At 53.6% G+C, this 21,076-nt stretch overlaps 1 protein-coding gene across 1 annotated transcript; it reads left to right on the top strand.

Moving 5' to 3' along the window:
* The first annotated feature begins 7,101 nt into the window (after positions 1-7,101).
* On the top strand, positions 7,102-20,796 carry LOC137483119 (LON peptidase N-terminal domain and RING finger protein 1-like). Its single transcript, XM_068205972.1, has 12 exons — positions 7,102-7,585; positions 11,253-11,371; positions 11,793-11,915; positions 12,124-12,249; positions 12,905-13,040; positions 13,821-13,914; positions 15,040-15,154; positions 15,792-15,913; positions 16,315-16,473; positions 16,950-17,112; positions 17,198-17,344; positions 18,469-20,796. The coding sequence occupies exons 1-12, from the start codon at positions 7,213-7,215 to the stop codon at positions 18,664-18,666; spliced, it is 1,875 nt and encodes a 624-aa protein (XP_068062073.1). The 5' UTR covers positions 7,102-7,212; the 3' UTR covers positions 18,667-20,796.
* The last annotated feature ends 280 nt before the right edge of the window (positions 20,797-21,076 follow it).

Below are 21,076 nucleotides of genomic sequence, written 5' to 3'. Positions count from 1 at the left end.
TTTTACAGTCCCTGCTTCAGGCCACTGCACCAAGCTCTCTGCAAATACAGCTTGTGCAGCCAGATCCCTGTGGCACAAGGGCAAAGGGCCAAACACACCCAGGGACTGGCTGTGTGAACATCCAGCTGTCTCCTCCAGCAGCTGAGCTTCTCCATCCTGCCTTCAGCACCTTGCCCTGCACTTAGCTCTCTCCCCTCTGTGCCCTTGTCCTACCTTCAAAAAACTGGCCAAGTTTGCCCAAAAAGCTGTGGAGGTGAAAACCATTTCAAGTTCCCTGGTGTCCGTAATTCTTCATTGCATCTCAACCCTGCCTTGAAGTCAGGTGACATGAATGGGCATACAGCACAAACATTCGTGCCAGCCACGGGGATTATGGCTCTAACAACACTTAGTGGAGGAGGCGAAAGGCAGGTGGAGCATCTGGTTTTTGGGGATGCTGAGGTCCTTCAGTCAGAGCAGCTCAGTAGCTGTCCTGAGGGACACGTCCCCCAGCATGACCTTGGTGTGCTGAGATGAGTGTTTGCCGCAGACGTGCCAGCCAGCGGCTGCCCAAGCGCTGCTGGGCTGAGGTCTGACTTCACCGGCGTGTTTGAACCACCTCCTTTGCTTGAAGCATCTGCAAGGTTCAACCAGGGGTTCCTTGGAGCTGCTGTGTCTTCAGCTGGCTGGGAGAGGAACATGGAGCACAGAGCTGGGCCAAATGCCCATCACACCAGGCTCTGGAGGGGCGGAGTAGGAAAAGAAGACCAGCAAGAGGAACTGGCAGCCGTGGAGTTATTTAAGCAAGTCTTGTTTACACAAATTTATATAATAACTTCGGCTGGTCCTCGGGGAACAGGAGGGGTTGTGCTGCCCCTGCTCACAGCATCTGGGGGTGCCTGCAGGGGTCCTGTACATCATGTGGCTGTCTGGGGTGCCAAGAGAATTTAGATGTGGAGAAAGAATTGTTTCCTTTACCATTTCACACAGAGATGCCCCCAGATAAAGGCATTTTTCTATAAATGCCAAAAATTTCAGAACAGAAAGGCTGGGCCTTTCTTTTGTGATGAGACTTTTCATCTTACATCTAGGGGCTTTATTATATAAAGTGTCCTATTAGGGAAACAAGGCTCTCTAAGGTAGAGATCAAAAAGAAATCTTTCCTCTGTTCCCAAGTGACCTTCTTCATGGAAAATTTCAAGCTGCTTTTTCATCCCACTAAAAAATGGGAACAGTTAAAAATCCTCACTTTCCCCAAAAAGCTGATTCCTGCAGCCCTGCTTATGATCTGCTAATCTCTGCAGAGTGCTGGGCAGAGGTTTCCTATGAAACCACTCTTCTATTTTTGAACTGAATAAAAAGAAAAGCAAAATTCAAATGGAACTGGAGTCATACAAGTGAAGGCTGTTTTGGAAGGTGAAATCCCTCCTCCTGCTTCCTGCACAGCACTCAGACTTGCTCCTCTCTGCGCTGCATCCTTCTACAACTTATCCCTTCATTCTGAATATCTGTAAACTAAGACTCTTTGCTATGTTAATCAGCAGCTAAAAGTTATAGCTTTATTAATGGGATTTGTTTTCATAAAAATGATTCTAAGGATACACATCTTTTCCAGCACCTTTCCCTCCCTTGCAAACCTCTCTAGGATTCTGCATTTGCTCTTTCAGAAGAGCAGAGCAGGCTCCTTACTCCCCAAACCTTCCTGCAATAGCTTCCTAAAACCCACAGTGGAATGGTGCCAGGCTTCTTGCGAAGGAAAACCTTCAATTTGCTCTGGCAGATTCACTAGGACAGGTTTCTGGGTGACAAATGTTCCGAGCGCTAACAACTTGACCTCTTTAAAAGCCGTGACGTCTGTGCGTTATGAAAGGAGGAGCTGGTGACGGGCTTACCCAAACATGATTCACCTGCTGTTCAAAGTGCAGCAGAGGTGGAGGCCAGCCAGCCCGTGGAACGAGAAGGCACAGACAGAAATATTTGTCTGCTCCTTGAGCAGAAAGCTCTGCCCAGGCCACCACTGCTGCGAACAGGCCAGGGGCCCACAGGCAGCTATTTATAACTGTGGGAGGGACACAGGCCTGCTCATCCTGCCTGAAATCCAGCCCAGAGTGTGTTTAGGGCTTCATTCTCTCTGGCTGAGGAGAAGGCAAACTGCAGGGAGACCCTGAGAACCCTCTGCATTTCTCCCCGCGACTTCAAGGCGCTTCCTTCTCCACACAGTCAGACACAGCTTTTGGATGGAATTGAGACACTGGCTTTGCAAGAGCTCTTCTGTCCTCACCAAGAAGGACACATAGGGGTGGTGGAGATGCTGGAGCTGAAGGAACAAGGACCAGGGCAGAGGATGAGGCAGAGGCATCCCTGCAGAGCAGGCTGTGCCAACTGCAGAGCCCACCCGCTGCCACTTGCAGCCTCCTCTGGCAAAGCCAAAAGGCAGCGCTGGGTGCCCGCCAGCCCTGCTGGCATCTCTGTCAGGTGGGTGGGAGCTGCACAGGAAAAATGGAAAAAGGAAGAAATGAGGGAAGCGGCACGTACTCGCTTCTTGCTGAGGCAAGGAGCCAAGGCCACGAGAGCTGGTGAGAGAGTGGGGCAGGGCAGCTGGCGAGTCCCCAGCTGCAGTGGTGGGCCACCACGGCGTCATCCTGGGCCACAGGTCAGGCACACAGACACACAGCAGCTTGTGAAGCGGGCAGCTTCTGTCTGCCCTGCAGTAAAGGCTGATTACAAATCTGCTCTCCTCATCCAGAAGATTAAGAGGGTGATGTGACCTCCAGGTCTGGCCCGTGGGGATGCACCTCCCTCTGGACATCAGTCTTCTTGGAAGTGGTGGACCTTGCTGCAAGGTAGAGGTGTCCTCTGGGAGTTGTCTTGTTATGACTTTTCCTCCTTTAATCACTTTGTTATATTATCCATAACATAGTTTAGGTGGTTTAGGTGGTGCTGAACAAGCGCTGCTGACTTCAGGCTCCTCCTTGGGAACTCCTATAGATGGAAGATCTTCAGCTGCAATAAAAATACCAGTAAAACAATTGCAAGGCATTGAGGCAAGCTTACAGCACCCTGCACCACAGCCCATGGTCTTGCTACCCATCCCAGGGCTTCTCCCCAGGATAATGGGGACAGTTCTGGTTTTGTATTCTCTTCTCAGGGGTATGTGGTTTGTACATGACTGCCCATACTGTGGAAAAAGACATCTCCATCTATTGTACGTGGGACTTGCTTCCAAGGCTGATTGATAATGTTCTGCCAACCTCTTTGCCAAGATGTTTGGCTCGAGAGACTAAAGAGCCAGATATGAATCTGGGCTGTCCCGCTGTGACTCTCCAGTTTCCAGGAGTTCAGGCACAAGCCTAGTTACATGAACAATGAGATAGTGTTCCTTTGCAGCTCTCTGTCCCACCAATCCATGTGCAAGTCAGCTCCTTTCTCTAGGAATGATGCTGCCTCAGGCAAAGCCTGTATGAGTCAGAAGGAAAAAATATTAAAGTCTTCTTAATCCCCCGACCCTGTTTACATCTGATCCTCTGTACTGAGAGGCAGGACTCCTCTGAGCACTCAAGCAGCAGAGTTTCAGGACTTGGGAACAATACCATGTAATTTATATGATTGCTTCCTGCCCAGTGCCTGGTCAGCACAGCACAGAACTCGAATCCCAAACCTCACGGAGCACTGTGGCAACCTGCCTGCCTCTGCCAAGAGAAAACCAGCAGCAGCTCCCCCAACTGCACACAGAGACCTGAGAGCAAAGAAAGAAAGAGAGAAAGAGAGAGAGAGAAAGAGAGAAAGAAAGAGAGAGAAAGAAAGAAAGAGAGAAAGAGAAGAAAGAAAAGAAAGAAAAGAAAGAAAAGAAAGAAAAGAAAGAAAAGAAAGAAAAGAAAAGAAAGAAAAGAAAGAAAAGAAAAGAAAGAAAAGAAAGAAAAAAAAGAAAGAAAAGAAAGAAATTCCAGGAAGCTGATGTGTTTGTTGACAGGTTTGGGGAGGGGGCGGGGAGGGGAAGGGGGGATGATGCAAATAACTCCCTGGATGTTACAGGCAAGTACTGAGGTGTAAAAAGAATTCCTTAGGCCAACTCTCAAGGCTTTCAGACAGCCGGGATCCAGGTGCAGCAGTGCTGGGGCACAAGTGTGCCTGCACAGGTGCTGAGGCTCTTTGCCTGATCACCCAGCAGGCTGCCTGGCACTTGGACATGCCACTGTGAGCCCAGTGTTGGCCCTTGTTGATAGCAACACTCCCCCTCCTTGGCTGGGATTCTGACGCTTTCCTCCTTGTGTGGGTTTAGAAATGGGAGAACTTGTTTCACCTCTGTGCAACAGGACTTTCAGGTCTGATGGTGCTGGAGGGAGCTGGTGGGTAGAGCAGGGATAGCAGTGTGGAAAAGGGGTCATGACATTCAGGGTGTATGTTCCTGTTTACAAGTGCTTGTGGTGCCTTTGAAGACACCCTCAGGAGCACGCAGGCCTCCTCTCTGAACAAAAAAAGGCAACACTGGGAAGGTGCCTTCACCTCAGAGCCACTCCTTAAACCCCAATGTGTCAAAAACAAGTGTCAATGCTTGCAACAAATATTTATGCACTAAAAATGAGCAAACAGAGCTGGTGTGCAATCCCTGATCCAAGTGCTGGGCTCTCAGCAGTCTGGACTACATTAATGAGGCTGTGCTGGAGCCGAAGCACAAGCGGACGTGTGGCTGGGAGCCAGAGGAGGAGCTGCAGCAACACCTGGAACTCCTCACCCTGCGCTGACCCTGGGATATATCCCACCTCTAAACTGAAAAAAAAAAAAAAAAAATTCCAGTTGTGCTTTGCAAATAGTTCCTACACACAGTGTGATCTGTCCTGTGTTATGCAACACATGAAGTTCTAATCTGGCCAGCAGAACGCTTAGCATTAAGCATTTAAAGGTTTTTTTTTTTTGTTTCGTTTTTTTTGTTTTTTTCTTTTTCAGTTATGTACTGAGTCAGCACAAATAGGGCAGTGACAAGAGAAAGCATTCAGCGTCCTGAACCAGCTCAGCTCTGAACAGATTGAAGAAAACAAAATGTTCTTGCACACTGGTGCTAATGAAGCCTGGTTTGCTATGGCCTCGTGTGTCGTGGTTGATTGGTTTTAAACTATTATGCAAAGCAGCAGCACTTCTGCTCTGCTTGTGAGGCGCTGGAGAGCCCACACATGGTTGTGGAGTGAATCAGGAGGTGAGGGAAAGAATGAGGCAGGTCCCAGGTGAACAGCCTGGTGTCTCCCACAGGAACTGGCTGAGGTGATGAAAGATGCTGCGCTCCTCACCTGAGAGCAGCAGCCCCTGGCAAAGGGCTGCTGCTCCCAGGCTGAGCCACACAAACAGGTTATTGTGCACTTTGCTGCAATGTTGGCTGTGGTAGCTAAAATCACCCTCATTTCATGGCTCACGAGCCAGGAACGTGCCCTTCTTGAGGGTGAAACCCTCCTGGTGGCAATCTTTTTTTTTAGTCAATAGCCAAGATTTGGTGGAAAAACGAGCCATGGTGAGAACTAAACCATGAAAGGAGAGGGTTTGGGGTGAATGAGCTTAGTCCACCTGAGGAATGCCCAGGGGAGAACTGCTGGGGGAAGGGATGTGCAAAGTCCTCTGAGGCAGGGGGAAGAGACGAGCTGAAGACTGACCCTGCAGATGGGAACACGGAAAATGTCCCCTGCTGGGCAGAGTCCCAGACAGACTCCAATGCTCCCAGGGTGACCACTGTGCCTAATGCCATGCTCAGCTTTTCAGGGCAGTGTAACCAAATGTCACCGGAGATTTACCCAGTCTGGAGGGATCACTTAAAAAGATAACGGAGAAAGCAATGAAGCCTATCAAGCCCATTTCAAATGCTTAGTTGTTGAGCTTTTAAAACCACTTATGAGCCGTTTAATGTAATTGCAATAGATTTGGAAACAAAACCTGCTCCACAGCCCAAACCTCCGCCAGCCACTCCCTCAGTGGGGCATGGGTTTCACCAGCACTGACGTCCCACTGGTGATCTCCCTCCCTGAGCAGCCCTGCCAGTGTGTGCGTGGGTTTGGGTTGTTTTTGGGGACACACAAATGAGCCCTTGGGGAATGTCTATCATCCTTATATAAATTCTGATCTACTAAGCTCCAGAAGTGACAGATTTCAGCTGTTTTTCTCGGCACCTGCTGTGCAGGAGCTGCTGGCTTTTTGCTGTATGATTGTGTGGTGAGGGGATGCATCTCCCTTGTGACACCGAGCCCATCCTGGGGGTCTGCGAGTGGGAAGGGGATTGTTCACATACAGCCACATTCATTCAGTTCTGGGTAAGCAGAGCAGCTGAGGGAGATGCAGTTTTGCGTGTACGTTGGAGAGTGCCTCTTTGCCCCCAAACGTGATGAGTTTCCATGGAGGGTAATGCAAAGAGGCATCGGGTGCAACCCAGCCTCACCAGCCCGCCCTGCTCTGGAGCACCGCAACAGCCGGCACCCCACTCCCACTCTGGAGAGCCTCAGACAGCTGAGGGACCCCACGTATCCTGTGCCAGCCGCTCTGGAGCATCCCACCCTCCTGTTCCCACCACAGAGCACCCTGTGCCCCCCAGGACTTGTTCCCCAGCCCTACTCCACAGCATCTCGGATACCCCAGGCATCCCGCACCCTGGCTGGCTCCAAATTGCCCTCGCCCCACTCTGGGGCACCCCGAAACACTCACAGCACTCTGCAGCTTGGTCCTGCTTCGGGATGCCCCAGACCCCCAGGGCTCCCGTGTCCATCTGGTGCAGAGCTCTCCTCGCCCGGCTCACCGCTTCAGAGCCGGAGTCCAGCTCGTACCCGCACCCCGGCTGCTCCGGAGCCCCCCAACATCCCCGCCTCCCGGGAATCGGCAGCGGAGTCCCCCACACCCCTACATCCCGGCTCGGGGGGTCGGCACCCACCCGCGCACCAACCCCGCCGGGCCCGTGTCCCGTGTCCCGTGTCCCCCGGCCCCCGCCCGCCGCGGCGCCCCCGGTACCGCGGGCTCCGTTACGAAACGCGGCCGGGGCGGGGCGGCCGGGCGGCGGCGGCCAATGGTGGCCCGGGCAGCCCCGCCACCGGCGCCTGCCCCGGGTCCCTCCGGCGGGCCGGGCCGGGCCGGCAGCCGCAGCCTCCGCCGGGCCGGCCGGGGCGGGAGCGGCGCGGGGCGGAGCGGGGCAATGCGCGGGGGCGCGGCGGCGGCCGGGGCGTGCGGGCACCGCCGCCTTTAGGGACAGCTCCCCCGACTGCCGCCATGAGCGGCCCCTCCAGCCCGAGCTCCTCTCCGCCCGGGGAGAGCCCTTCCGGGCGGCCCCTCGGGATGGACCTGCTGCGCTGCCCCTGCTGCCGCCTGCTCCTCTGGGAGCCGGTGACCGCGTCCTGCGGTCACTCCTTCTGCAAGCCGTGCCTCGGCGGGGCCGGGCCGTCCCGCTGCCCGCTGTGCCAGGAGCGGCTGGAGCTGCTGGGCATCGGGGCGGCGAGGTGCAGCGTGGTGCTGTGCGGGATCCTGGAGCGATGCGTGCCGCGGGAGCGGCGGCTGGCCGGGCTGGCGGAGCGCGTCCGGGACCGCCTCGCCCGCGGGGACGCGCGGGAGGCGCTGAGGATGGCGCAGAGAGGGGTCGAGCTGGGTAAGGACCACCGGGCTCGGGGCCTGGGAGTGCGGGTGGTGGGCTGCGGGGTGCGAGGGGCCAGCCCAGCAGCCCCAGAGACGGGGATGCACGGGCTGGGCTGTTGCAGCAGGCGAGTACCAATGTGGGTAACAATGTAGGTCACCGTGTCCCTGCAGCTCTGCACGGCGCAGAGCTGGAAGACGTGGGAATCTGGAAGTGTTGTAAGGCAGAGCTGGTGGGGATGGGGATGGGAAGTGGGAACGCTGAATTCTTCCATATCCGTGGATGTCCCGAGGTGCTGGGAGCGGTGGGCTGCCCGACAAACCGCGCTGCTCGTCCCCTGCCAGGGCCGCGGCCGGGGCTCGCCGCCTGTGTCCCATCGGCCACGTGCTTCTGGAGAGGGAAGAGCAGCAGATACTCACATCTCGCAGCCCGGCAGTATTTCAGGGTCAGAGAAAGAGTTCTGCCCAGGGGGTGACCATTATGTAAAGTGGTTGGGACTTGTCCAGTCGGGGATGGACACGTCCTCTCCCCCAGAGCCTGGCGAGGACACAGCCTTGGCAGAGCTCCTGTGCCAGCCCCATCGTGCAGGTCAGCGCCCGGCCCGGCCTCTTCTGCAGCCAGCTCTGGCCAGACATTTGCCTGCAGGGCCAGGATCGGTCCAGGAGTGGGGGGGGGGTGGTGGGGTGGGGTGGGGTTTGATCTGCTTTAATGTGTGGCTGTAAGTGGATTTCTTGGAAAGTAAATAAAAGGGGTTATACAATGCGTCTGGAGCAGGGGGCTGGGGCGACGGAGGCAGAATTTTCTTTCTCCGCGGCGTTTCTATGACAGCACTGAGCTCTCCTCCCGCAGCGAAGGCTCTTATTCATCCCCTGCTGCGAGACAAGTGCCAGAGGTTCAGGGTAAGCCTGGAAACGAAGGGCTAAGCGGACCGGTCGATCCTGGTGTTGGCAGCAGAAAACAGGTCCTTTTATGCAACCTCCAGAGGCATCCGTCTCTCCCTGCACACCCTCCTTCAGAGTAAAGGCACATGCACCCTCCTCTAGTACTCATTTGCCAGGCTTTTGCCTGGTTGGGGTGTACAATTACACTTTTCTTTAAAAATCCTTTGCTAGCATAAAGAGGAAACATTGCAAACTCTGTCCTCACTCTTCCCCGCACATTCTGTTCCCCGAAAGACAGGAAAAGTCTGGCTGAGGGCAACGAGGAAATTGCAGTCACAGCCTGGGCTCCAGTGAACCTGCTCTTGCTGGGGCTGCCAGTCTCAGCCACGTGGGTGGTGCTTTCAGGATGTGTTTTCCAACTCCTGCAGCCAGCTTTCAGCTGCACACACACTTTTTTACGGGCTGCCTTTCACTTTGAAACAGACCCACTGACAAATGTTTGACCCATGGGCATGTTTTGTTTGTGGTTCAGTGTGGTGTGATAGGTCAGTTTGCAGTGCCCTGCTCAGCCCAGCCTGTAGAGCAGCTCGCTTTGCTTGGGTGGAAATAAACTGTCAACTTTTAATCTTCATTCTTTCTGAGTGAACAACAGGAAAATGCAGTGTAATGTGTAGCACAGGAGGCCCTCTGACATGCCTGGAGCGTGGAGGCTGGTGAGTCTCTGAGGCTGCCAGCTGGCTGATGTCCCCGGTGTGTAATGATATCATAGATCAAAAATAGCTGCAGCAGCAGAGAAATGCAGAATTCATTGCCCTGTTTTACACATCTGGGGTGGGTTTTTTTTTTTTTTTGCCAAATCAGTCACTTTATTGCTGGGCTGTGCAAATGTTTGAATGGGTTTGCCCACATGGAAAATAACCCTCTAGACTTTGTACCTGTTTGTTCATCCCTTCCCGTTGTTAGGGGCTGGGATATTTCATCTCTGGATGGGTGCTTGTAGGATGGGGTACTGAGCAGCACGTTCCCATGTTTCTTCACTTGAGCCCTAAAGTCTTGGCTAATATTATAAAGGAAAACAAGCTCCCAGGGACCATGCTCTGCTGCACAGCCCAGCATGGCCAGTGCAGCTTTTGGTGCAGGAGTGGCTGTGCCTGGCTCTGCTGCTCTCTGGGTTAGGCAGGGAGCAAAGTCTGGCTGTGCTCCATGCTGGGCACGGGGACGAGGAGGCAATGGCCGTGGCAGAGTTTGCTCCTCTGTGATAAGAAGTGGTGGGTGCCTGGGCAGGGTGTCAGCAGAGGCAGGCAGGGAAATGGGCAGATGCTTCCTGCACTTGGCTGTCGTGGAGCTGCCAGTCCTGACCTGCAGTTTGCTGGCAGAGCTGCATCAGCACCGTGTTTGAACCGAGCCAGGAGGAAATGCTGCCGGGTTTGGAAGTGCAGGAGAGACATCATCAACAGTGACGTTTCCTGATGATTGCCGATCAGCTGCCAGCCAGGCCCAGGGACCCAGCTTGCCCCTGAGAGAGCTCCTGGCCCTTCAGCAAGGTGGTGTTGCCCACACCACATTTGCCACAGTAAATGCAGCAGCAGTGCCTGCAAATGGTGCCTAATTTATATGATACAAGGCTGGCCTCAGTGCCAGCATCCTGCAGGCCACCACAAGTTACCTGTGCTGGATCTATCATCATCCCACAGGGAACTGGGAGCCTGTGGGGGGAACTGCATGACACTGGAGGCCTCCCCAAATTGACCAGGAAGCAACAAGTCCCCAGCCCCAACCCTCAGCAGCTTTGAGCTGATGCTCAGAGCTGGGGGATGCAGGGCTGAATGCACAGACCTGTTACCTGAGCTGGAACACCAGCACTGCACTGGATGTAGGTCACCTCCACGAGCTGTGATATAACGGGGTGGGTCTGGGCATCTCTGCATTTCAAACCCACAAACATTACCACACCTGGTTACTTCACGAGTGTGGGCTCTTGGGGTGCTGCTCCTCACTCTCCCCATCATCCCCCAACCCAATTCTGCCACTGGCAGTGCTGATAGGAAGGAAGGTCTTTATGTGGTTTTCTGAGGCAGGAAAGAAAAGGATCTCACTACCAGTTTTTTAGGAAAAGGCAAGAGCATGTAATGTTTGGTGTCATGACTAGCAATGTCCGTGGGACCTGTGCCCCCCCAGCACCCTAACGTCCCATCAGTGACATGTTGCTGACAAGGAACTGGATCCTCAGTTCTCTTCCTCATTTTTGGGAAATCTCAGCCTTTTCTCATGCTTGGAAACCCCAGGTCATGTGGTGCAGGCAGATTCTTACACCCCTTTGGCTTCTCATCTGCCCCAGGAGAGCAGTGACAGCCAGGTGGGTCTGGGAATTCAGGTATCCAGCACTGCAGTCCTGTTGGGTAACATGTTATTGTGACTCTGCTGGGTGAGTCACATCACAGAGCCTGCTGTGGCCACAGCCCTGTACGTGTAGGGTAGAGCTTTTTTTGCTACATCCTGAAAAGATGGATGAAAGCCCAGATCCCAGCATGGCTGAGCCCTGAGGCAGTGGTGGGGCCTCTTGTCTGAGGGTGTTTAGGGGGGAAAAAAACAAAGGGAAGAGCCTCAAACAATTTAAAACTGGGTATTTAGGGGAAATAACTTCCTTGCAGAGGCTTGCAAAGCCAGTATCTCCCGATGAAGAGCACTGCAGGCTGTGCTCCTCGTGAGGCACAGGGGCTGTCCCACTGTGGTGGCCTCTCCCCAGGCTCATCCAGCCTCACTGGCCCACCAGGGCTCATGTCACACATTTCTCTTTGCAGCCCTGGACTGCAGCTCCCTGCGGCTGTGCCGGGCAGAGGCCTTGGTGGCACTGGGGCAGTATCCACAGGCACTGGAGGACCTGGATGCTGTGTGCAGGGCTGAGCCTGGAGAGCACGAGGTGAGTGAGGGCCACATGGGCTGGAGCCAAACCTTACTGCACAGGAGCAGCTTCCCCTCTCCTCAGTTCTCCATTGGATCCATCCTGCTCAGAAATGCACTTTGCAGACCCATTGGGTTGCTAATCAAGGTGGCAGGTGCTGTGTTGCTCTCACAGGAGAGGTCTGGCACCGTGTCCATCCTTCACTCCTTCTCCAACTCTTCCTAGGCTTGGCTTTTGCAACTGCTGCACTTTGGAGAGTGCTGGTTTTCTTTAGGCAGATCTAATCAGGGGAGCAGTGACATGTCCAGGTGCTTTGGCTTGGGATGGGAGCAGGCCGGAGGCAAAGGGACATTCCCTTGGGGCTGGCATAGGAGCTGAAGGGGCACATGCTCAGCTGGTCACTGTCTCATAGTCACCACATGTATCTTCTGCTCTGCAGGCCTTCTTCAGGAAAGGAAAGGTGCTCCTGGAGATGGGGCAGAGAGCTGAAGCCCTGCTGGCGTGGGAGCACTGCCTGACACTCAGTCCCCATTTCCAGCTGGCTCGGAGAGAGATGGAGAAGGTGTGTAGCCTCTGCCATGTTCCTGTGCTCTCACATCACACAGGGAGATGTCCTTGTCCTCTGAAGGACTCAACAGAGTGCTCAGCCAGCATAGCCACCTCCTGCAGTGAGCAGAAGGGTGCTTTGGGGAAAAAGAGGGAGCCTGGCAGCCTCCCACCTCCTTGCTTTTTCCTCCTAGCATCCCCCAACCCTTGCTTTGTCCTTGCAGATCATCATGGAAGGTGATGCTCCTCAGCCTTGCACGGCTGCACACCTGGGTGATGCTCACCTGAGCTCAGCTGGTTCCCAGGTCGATGGAAGGAGCTCAGTGCTCCTATCTTCCACACAAGCTCAGGTAAGAGCCTGCAATATCTGAGTCTGCAAGGAGACTTCATGTCCCTCTGGGACATCCCAGTTGCCCAGTGATGGGAAAGGAGGTGTGATAAGGGGAGGCTGTGCAGGACATGTAGCCATGTTTACCTGGTTGTGTGCTGGGATGAGAATCTGCAGCTGGTGGAGGGTAGGAGAGCAGGTGTCGTCAGGGCTGATGCTGTGGGGACTCAGGAAACAGAGGAGACTTTCTCTCTTCATCTCACTACATTCAGGGAAAAATAAAAGGAAAACAAAAAGTGAGTTTCAATTCTTTTCATCTAAAAGACACATTTGAGAATAGTTCAGACCATTAGCAGCTATTAAGGAAGTTTTTATGTTCCTCTTTGCCTTCTATAAACAAATTTAGCAGGCTTGGAGAGAGGAGGGAGTTCAGAAGATGGGTTCAGATACACCCAAACAGCAGTTGGTATGTCTGGACAGAGTGAACCCATGTTTTAACCATGTGATGGGTAGCAATGTCTGAAGGCCACTCTCCTGCTGTCCTGCAGATGCAAGATGTTAACGTACAGCGACACAGCAGAGAACCTCCCACTGCCATCGGGCTTGGTGGGACGGATGGGGCTGTGCATTCAGAGGGAGAAGAGGGTTTGGGCTTGATTTCATCTTGCTGTGCCTAGGATCAGGAGGGAGAGCTGGCAGATGGCCGAGGGGGTGCTGGGTCGGAGCACAGGCAGGACACAGCCCTCGTTTCCCAGCGGGGACAACAGCCAGAACTGGAGACATCGGCAGAGAGTCAGGGCCAGTGCTTGTTGGGTGAGTGTCATCAGAGGTACCACAATGTTTTGTCATGCAAACTACTTGTTTGAAATCCATTTTGACACCAAAAATGTGGTGTCTGCACTGTGTCCAGCTCAACAAACAAATATCCCCGGGGCACATGATGGGGCAGCTCTGGCCGGGACATTCGCTGCTTCTCAAGCACGTGGGGAGGATCCATGTGATCTTCCTGTGTGAGCAGGTGAACTTACACCAAACCTTTGCCTGCAGCTTGGTGACAATAATGGCAATGAGCCATCACTTATTCCCTGTGTGGAGTCAGGGAGAGGCTTTCTTTGGTTCCCACGTGTTCAGATGGGTTTTGGTTTACATTAAATTTCCCTGTGGGGGACAGGATATGCTATGAGCTGGGGAAGCAGCACCTCCATCAGCATTAACTTGCCATCAATGTCCAGCCAGGTGGCTGCCACCTACCTGGGTTTGCATAAAGCAGTGATGGCCTACGGGAAGTCTCCAGGGACTTCCATCCTGGAGCTTTTAGGGCCACTTTGTCTCCCAGTGTCTGAGTTTCCCTGCCTGCAAAAGGAGGAGATACCAGCTTCCCCTGCCAAGTACCATGAGACCCACTGACACACCAGCTATGAATGAGCATGGGTGGGTTAATAGAGGGGTTTATGTTGCATTTCCTAGTGCATTTTGTTTTTCTTTGACCCTTTCAAAGCACTTTGTGGGGCAGTTATGCCTCAGAACGAGGTCAGAAAGCAAAGATCAGTTTCCTGTATTGAAATGGGGGATTGTCTTCTCTTTTACCACTAGATAACAAGGAAGAAACAGCAGCAGCAAAGTGTACACAGCCATGCCTTGGAGAGTCACTGAGCATATCTGACTTGGAGTGCTCCCTCTGCATACGGTGAGTTCTGCAGGAGAGCTTTTAGGATGAAGAATTGGCAACTGCTGGGTTTTCTTTACTGATGTGCATCTTTCTTCACATCTTAATAGCAAGCTCATTCCTGAAAACTGCTGAGATGTAGGTTTTGGTACAGATAAGAGGAAAGGCAGGGCCATGGGACACCCTGCCAGGCTTCAGGAGCTCAGATCACCCTGTCTCAGGGTGCAGCATCACTGGGGCTGCATCCCTTGGGACAGAGATGTGGAGGTGGGGATGTTCAGTGGGGTCAAAGCAGTGGTTGCCCTTTGTACCTGCAGGCTGGAACAGGAAGGTGTTGCCCAGGGAAATTCCCTCCATGCTGGGAATATTGCAGACCTAGAGGGGAGCATTTCAGAGCTCTTTGCCTGGTGCATGTGGAAAAGGGAACGGGATAGAGCCTGTGTTTGTCTGCTGGCTCAGGGCTGGGGGGGGACTGGTGTTGCACTGCCACAGGGCATGCTGAAACCAGGCTGTTATTCCTGGTGTGTCCCAGGACGTGGAGCAGTTGTGCAAGCGGCGGCTGGCAGAAAGCTGGGTGGGTGTTGCACTGCCAGTCGTGCAGGTTGGTCAAGGTCCTGCATGGCAGCTTTTTCCAGGTCTGTCCATGGGGGAGAGAGACTTGAGGCTGCATCTGATCTGAATTCTGTGAATTTGGGTCTCTTCTGAAAGAAGAAAACAATGTTTAGGAGGAGTCAGGGCTTTCTCGAGACCTTAATTTAATGTCTGATCCTGGAGCTACCTGTGAGCAACTTGAGTACTTGCTGCTGGCTCTGCTCCTGCAGCAGGGGAGAAGGAGGAACTGTCCTGTCACTGCCCTTTGGATTACACACCACTGTGGCTGTCTGGGGAACCACAGACCTGGCAGGACCAAGGGGTGCCATGTGTGAACTGATGGGGTCTACTGGGACTCCATGGAGACCCTGCAGAGAGGGGGAGCAGAGCTCAGGCCTGGAACAGTTCTCATCTTACATCATTGTGCAAGCCCAGCAGTCTGAGCCCAGACTTTCTAATTAAAGGGCTAATTAAAGTCTCTCTCTGCCAGACTTACCTGTGCTCCTTTCCCTTTGTTGCTCTCTGCAATCCATTGACTGTGATCATCCTTTGCAGGATGTTCTTCGAGCCGGTGACGACGCCCTGTGGTCACACCTTCTGCAAGGAGTGCCTGGAACGCTGCCTGGACCACCGGCCCAACTGCCCCCTCTGCAAACAGAGCCTGAGAGAGGTGAGGGCACGAGTGCCATGGGATGGAGCCCGAGGAGGAGCTGGGAAGCAGCTCCAGCTGCTGGCTGTGTGCCCAGGGTTGGGGTGGGAAGGTGCAGTGCTCTTACATTAGCAGCTCTCTGGCACGGCAGTGTCAGCTTCACTCACATGGGAATGACCAGACAGTTGATAATTAAGACCAAGAGATTCATTTCCACAAGATGCCACAGTGATTTAGTGAGATTGTAAACAGGAAAGGAGAGAGAGAGAGAGAGAGAAGAAAATGCAAATGACTTTTAAAAAATGGAAATGGATGGAAAACCTGCTAGCCTGGAGATTTAATTTAATCTTTAATGAAAAGGGATTCAGATGAGAACATGAGGGAAATTAGGTTGTCATACAAGGACTGCATCACTGTCAGAGACAGGGCGCTGTGTTGGACGGGCCCTGGCTCAGAGCTGTGTCTGGAGGTCTCGGTGGAGCTGACATCCCATCCTGCTCAATGGCTCAACATCCCCTGATAGGTTTTATCCTTGACTTTCTCTGGTCTAAAATTATCTTCAGTTCCAATAAAAGTGAGTGTGATTCAGGGTCCGGCAGGGCCTCAGGGCTTCCTCCCTGCTCTTCTCCAACCTATTTTTGGGTCTAATTCCTTTCAGTACCTGAAGGCTGGGAGGTACAGCCCCACGGTGCTGCTGCAGGACATCATGCTGACCACCTTCCCCACACAGCTGGCTGAGCGCCGGGAGCTGCACCGGGCGGAGATGGCAGAGCTCTCCAAGTAAGCAGGGACTGCTTCTCTGTGTGTGTGTGGGTGCACATGGGAACTGGAAGGGGCTCTGATAGGACTCTCCACACCTCATACCATTGCTGTGGCTTGGTTCTGCTCAAGTGATGTCTGTCCCACCTCCAGGACCACATTGCAGCTGTGCTGTGTGGGTGTGGACATGCCCCATGAGGCACCTGGGGGTGAGGGACCATCTTTGCAAGGTGCTGTTTTGTGGGCAGAATCTGTCCTTAGTGCCTTGTTGAGCCAAGTGGGAGCTTTAGTGTTGCTCTGTGCTGGAGCATTACTTCTTGTGGTTAAGGACACACCTGGTTTGGGGAAGCAGCTGATGCAGAGTCATTGGGATGGGATTTGCTTGGGGAGGTGTCACAGTGGTTTCTCCTTCTGTCCCTCAGCCTGACCAAGAGCATCCCCATCTTTGTGTGCACGATGTCCTTCCCTGGCATCCCCTGCCCTCTGCATGTCTTCGAGCCTCGGTACCGCCTGATGATCCGGCGGTGCCAGGAGAGCGGCACCAGGAGGTTTGGCATGTGCATATATGAGAACGGGAAAAGGTGAGCTCCTGGGCAAGCTTCCCCCTGCCCCAGCTGATTTGGCTCTCTCTGCTCCAGCCCCAAATGTCAAAATACTGAGTAGTTCTGAGAGATTTCCTATCAGTGCCATCGCGCAGATAAAATCAGCAGGGAGGTGGTGTGTTCCCCACAGTGCAGGGTGAAATGGGATCAAGGAATGAGGCCAGCACTGGAGCTGGACAGAACCAGTGGTAGCTGTCAAATACAATTCAATACAATTCTTGGGACAGCTTCTGACTCAGGATGTCTCTGAGCTCCGTGGTTCTCTGCCTGTGACCTTCAGCTCCTCTTAGTGAGCACTGGGAGGAGACTGGATTGAATCTCTGAATTTGCCCCTGCCCTGACATCTTGTTCCTGGGCCTTTTCCTGCTTTGGAGACAGTACCTTTAGGAGAAGCAGTTCTCTCACCACCCATTACCACAGCTCAGCCCCTCTTTTCTGTCCCTGTGTCCCTGCAGCTTTGCTGACTATGGCTGCATGCTGGAGATCCGTCAGGTGGAGCTGCTGGCCGACGGGAGGTCCTTGGTGGACACCATCGGCCGGCAGCGGTTCCGGGTGCTGAGCCGCGGGCACAGGGACGGCTACCACACCGCTGACATCGAGTACCTGGAGGACAAGAAGGTGAGGGCAGGGCTGGGCAAAATCCTGGGCTGCAGTGGGACAGATCCTCCCCACGGACACCTGTGTCCCTCTTGCCTCTGTTCAGGTGTCCGGGGAGGAGCTGCAGGAGCTGCAGTGCCTGCACGAGAGCACCTATCGCCTGGCCCAGCGGTTCTGTGAGCACGGAGACCTCACCTCCAGGCACATTCTGATGCAGCATGGCCCACTGCCAGAGAAGGAAGAGGACATCCAGGTAATGCCCAGAGGGAAGGGATGCACCAAACAGAGTACCAAGAGAGCCTCTGAAGCAGTGCTGTTCCTGCACTAACCACCCAGCTTCCCTACTCGGCTTCCCCCCGAGAATGAACTAAAAAAAATCCAGTTTTTCACTCCTGTTACTACATCTCTCATTCAGAGAGTTGGTAGGGCTTGTTTTGTGAAACTGCTTGATTTTTCTTTATGGTTTTAAACTGTTCTTGGAAACTGAGCACTGAGTTCTAAAATCTTTCCCAGAGTCTTTTCCTAAATGAGAACTGAGAAACTGAACTGTGTGTGTTTGAAAACACTTCAGGAAAAATAAATCAAACAAATTGGCAAAGAGATGAATCCTGCAGCTTGTTGAGCTTGCAGTCCCCTTTCTCACTGTGATCCTTTGAGACAGCCATAGCTGGCCAGAGGTAAGGAGCTAAGAGGACATGATCCAATTTGCTTATTATACTGCTCTGAAAAATTCAGATTCTGAAGGAGAAAAAAAAAATCCCCAGATTTAATTTTCACTCTTTCAAGAAAGCGTTTCCTCTCTGGATTGTTACAAATACACTCTTGCTGACTTGTCCCAGGCTAAGGCTGTCCTGGCCAGCAGTCATGTTAATGATGTGCTCAGGAATTACAAAACAACTCACCCTCCTTCAGCTGAATCGAGCTCTTCCCTCTTAGTTTGGCTCAGGTTATAGAAAAGCCACTTTACAGAAGCAGTGCCCAACAGCTGTGCCTGCCTGGCCTGCACCTCACCTCTTCAAGTGATGGCCAATGTCCCAAAAATATTGGCCGTGCAGGATTTGGTCTGTGTTTGCAAAAAGCACTGGCTTAAACAAGGAAATGCACAAGATATTTCATTGTCTCTCTAGTATAGACTTTTTACCGCTGCATCTGCATCTGGAGGCTCCCTGGGGAATGCTTGTCTGGAAATTGAATTAGTTCGTCCAGCAGTTTTGAGCTTGGACAACAAAAGGGCTGTTCAGATGAGTACCTTGGCCAAAGCTGGTGTTGCTGTCCTGACAAGAGCAACTGTTTGCCATCAGCGATGCTGCCTGAAGGCCACCCCTGCATCCACCTCACAGCTCCTGACGTGGGGGTCTCTCCCTCTCTGCTCTCCAGGCTTCGGCAGACGGCCCGACGTGGTGCTGGTGGCTCATCTCCATCCTGCCCCTCGACCCGTCCTACCAGCTGAACCTCTTCTCCTGCACGTCGCTGCGCGCCCGCCTGTCGCAGCTGCAGCGCATCCTCACGGCCCTGCTGCAGCAGCCCCCGCCCCGGCACCTCCTGCCCGAGCGCAGCCCCCGGGGCCGCGTCTGAGCCGGCCCTGCCCTCCCTCGGATTCACCTCCGCCCTCGGGTTTCTCTGTGTGTTCCTCCACGGTTGTGCGTGTGGTTTGAGCCCCCCGCTCCATCCCCCAAAAAAGCGACGTCAGCGATGAGCTGGGCTCTGCCCAGCTGCGCCGGCAGCGACACTGTGCCGTCCGTGCCACCCCTGGGAGCTGCTTGGTGCCACTGCTGCTGTGCTGTGCCACCAGAGGGGATACTGGGCTGCAGAGCTGGGTTGTGTCTCCAAAGCCAAAATCGCTTGCTGAGTGGCTTCTGCACTGAGGAGGATTCTCCTTAGGGAGAGGACTGAGTGCAGGGATTGCCTCAGTTTTGGTTCTTCCGCTTTGAAGGACAGCTTAGGGGTTTTGGTAGGTGATCCTGATTCACACAGGAAATTTAGAGGCTGGGGAGAGGTGGCACTGGGAAGCAGAGAGGTTCCAAAGGCTTCCCCCAGCCTTGGGAGCTGACGGCTCTGCGACTGCTTACAGCTTTGTCTCAGTTTGTGTTCAAACAAGAAGACAGGTTAAATTAAACAATCTGAAACTCATGGTCTTGCTCCCAACCACCTCCATGGCCACATGGTGAGGAGATGGTTCTCTTTGAATGCTCTCAGGTCCAGACACCCCCTTCCCACTGCTCTGCTCGGTGCTGTGCTTGCCAGACCCTTCCCTGGGACACTGCCAGCCACTCCCCTCACTGCTGGCTCCAATGCTGTGAAGTGCCGTGGGAGGGGGGATTCTGTCAGCTTTGGTGCTTTTCCCTCTACCCAAAGGCTGCTGTTCCCAACCCTGGCTGGGTTCAGGTTACAGGGTTGGACCTGGGGGCTGGGAGGAGCTGATAGCACAAGGGAGTTAAGTCTGGAAGTTTTGTTGTGCAACTTTCTGTTCCTTGACTAATGGAATTTTCCCCTGTTCTGTGTTTCTTGTGAACTTTCTGCCTCAGGAGAAAATCAGGATCTCAGCTGAGGCTGGACTCTTGCACTTGGGTCCCAGAATAGTTCAGGATCCCCCAAAAGAGCACAGAGAAGTTAAAGGGATCCAAATCTCTGGAGAGGCCTGGAGGGAGGGGGTAGGATCAGTGACCCAGGCCATGAGCCACATGTCAGGGGAGCAAGTGCTTGGCTGCTGCTTGTCTCTAGACACAGGGCAAAGACTCTCTGGACAGACCAGGAGAAGTCCTGAAGATCTGGGATTTTTGTCTTTCATCCATAATTTCAGTGGCTTTGGGTTCAATTGTAGGAGTGACATCCACTTAGTTGTTGGATTAACATTGCTTCTGGAATTTTTTCCCTGCATTTGTCAAAGGCACCACACCTCCTCAGAGAGCTGTTGGATGTGTGTGTGGGAGAGAAAATCAGGGCACTGGTCCTTACTGCAGGTGTTTCTGGGCTGAGCCTGGGTGGGAGACTGGGCATAGCTCCAGAGAGGTCCCTGCTCAGGGCCACCACCTTTCCCTGTCCTTCTGTCTCCAGGAGTGAGAAGTCCCTGTCCCTCCTCTCCATCAAAGTGCCTCCCTGGAGCAGCAGTCAGGAACTGAGGGCTGGTTCCCCAACAACCTCTGCGAGCACAGGGCACCTGAGGACAGCTCAGAGCTGGATTTGCTCCTCTACCTTTGAGCCATGGTGATGGCCCAGGAGCACTAGGACTCCCAAGGAAACAGGGGACATCCCTGGGATGTCAGATTGCCAAGGGCTGGGTTGGGTGATGAAGGGATGCTTTGCAGTCCCAGGGCAGGTGGCAGGATGACACTGAAGTTTGGGAAGTGCCTTTCTTTTCCCCCGGGTTAATGTGGGCTCACCCTGTGCCATCCCCACCCCAAGCCACTCACCTACCCCCTGAGCTGCCGTTTCCCCAGGGTTGAGAGGCTCCTGGGGGTCCCTCCAGCAAGGGGTTGGCATGGGGGGGATGCAGGAAGAAGTGGCTCTGTCACACTGGGGAGGAGCCAGGGAACAGAGCCACCTCTGCCTGGCTGCTTTGGGAAGGGGTCTGTGCAAATTGCTCCAGTTTGCTTGGAGCACCTTTGTGGTTTTTATTACTGTCTTTGCTCTTGGAATTACATTTTCTTTCAGGTCATTGAAATAAAAGACCTTTGTTGTTATTGTTGTTTTGTTGCTGGTGTTTAACTTTTAGCTGCTCACTAATAAAAGTGCTTGGGCATCCCCAGGGAGATCTGGGGACACGTGGAGACGTGACACCCTGGTCTTCAGACAGCAAGGTAGGCCCAGTGACCACGGTCCAGCAAAGGCAGATGGCAACAAGGGGAAATAAAAAAGTGGTTTTCCTCTCAGAATGTGTGTGAAACAAGACAGGAGGAATGAGCCATGAGGGTGAGGAATGAGCTGACCAGTCTACCTGTCATTGCAGCTAAAGGCTCTGAGGAAGGATGGGATGGGAGATGAGTCC

Source organism: Anomalospiza imberbis, chromosome 15 (assembly GCF_031753505.1).
Source record: "Anomalospiza imberbis isolate Cuckoo-Finch-1a 21T00152 chromosome 15, ASM3175350v1, whole genome shotgun sequence".
Classification (NCBI taxonomy): domain Eukaryota; kingdom Metazoa; phylum Chordata; class Aves; order Passeriformes; family Viduidae; genus Anomalospiza; species Anomalospiza imberbis.
Note: the sequence above shows the minus strand (reverse complement) of the source record. Positions and strands in the feature narration are given on the sequence as shown.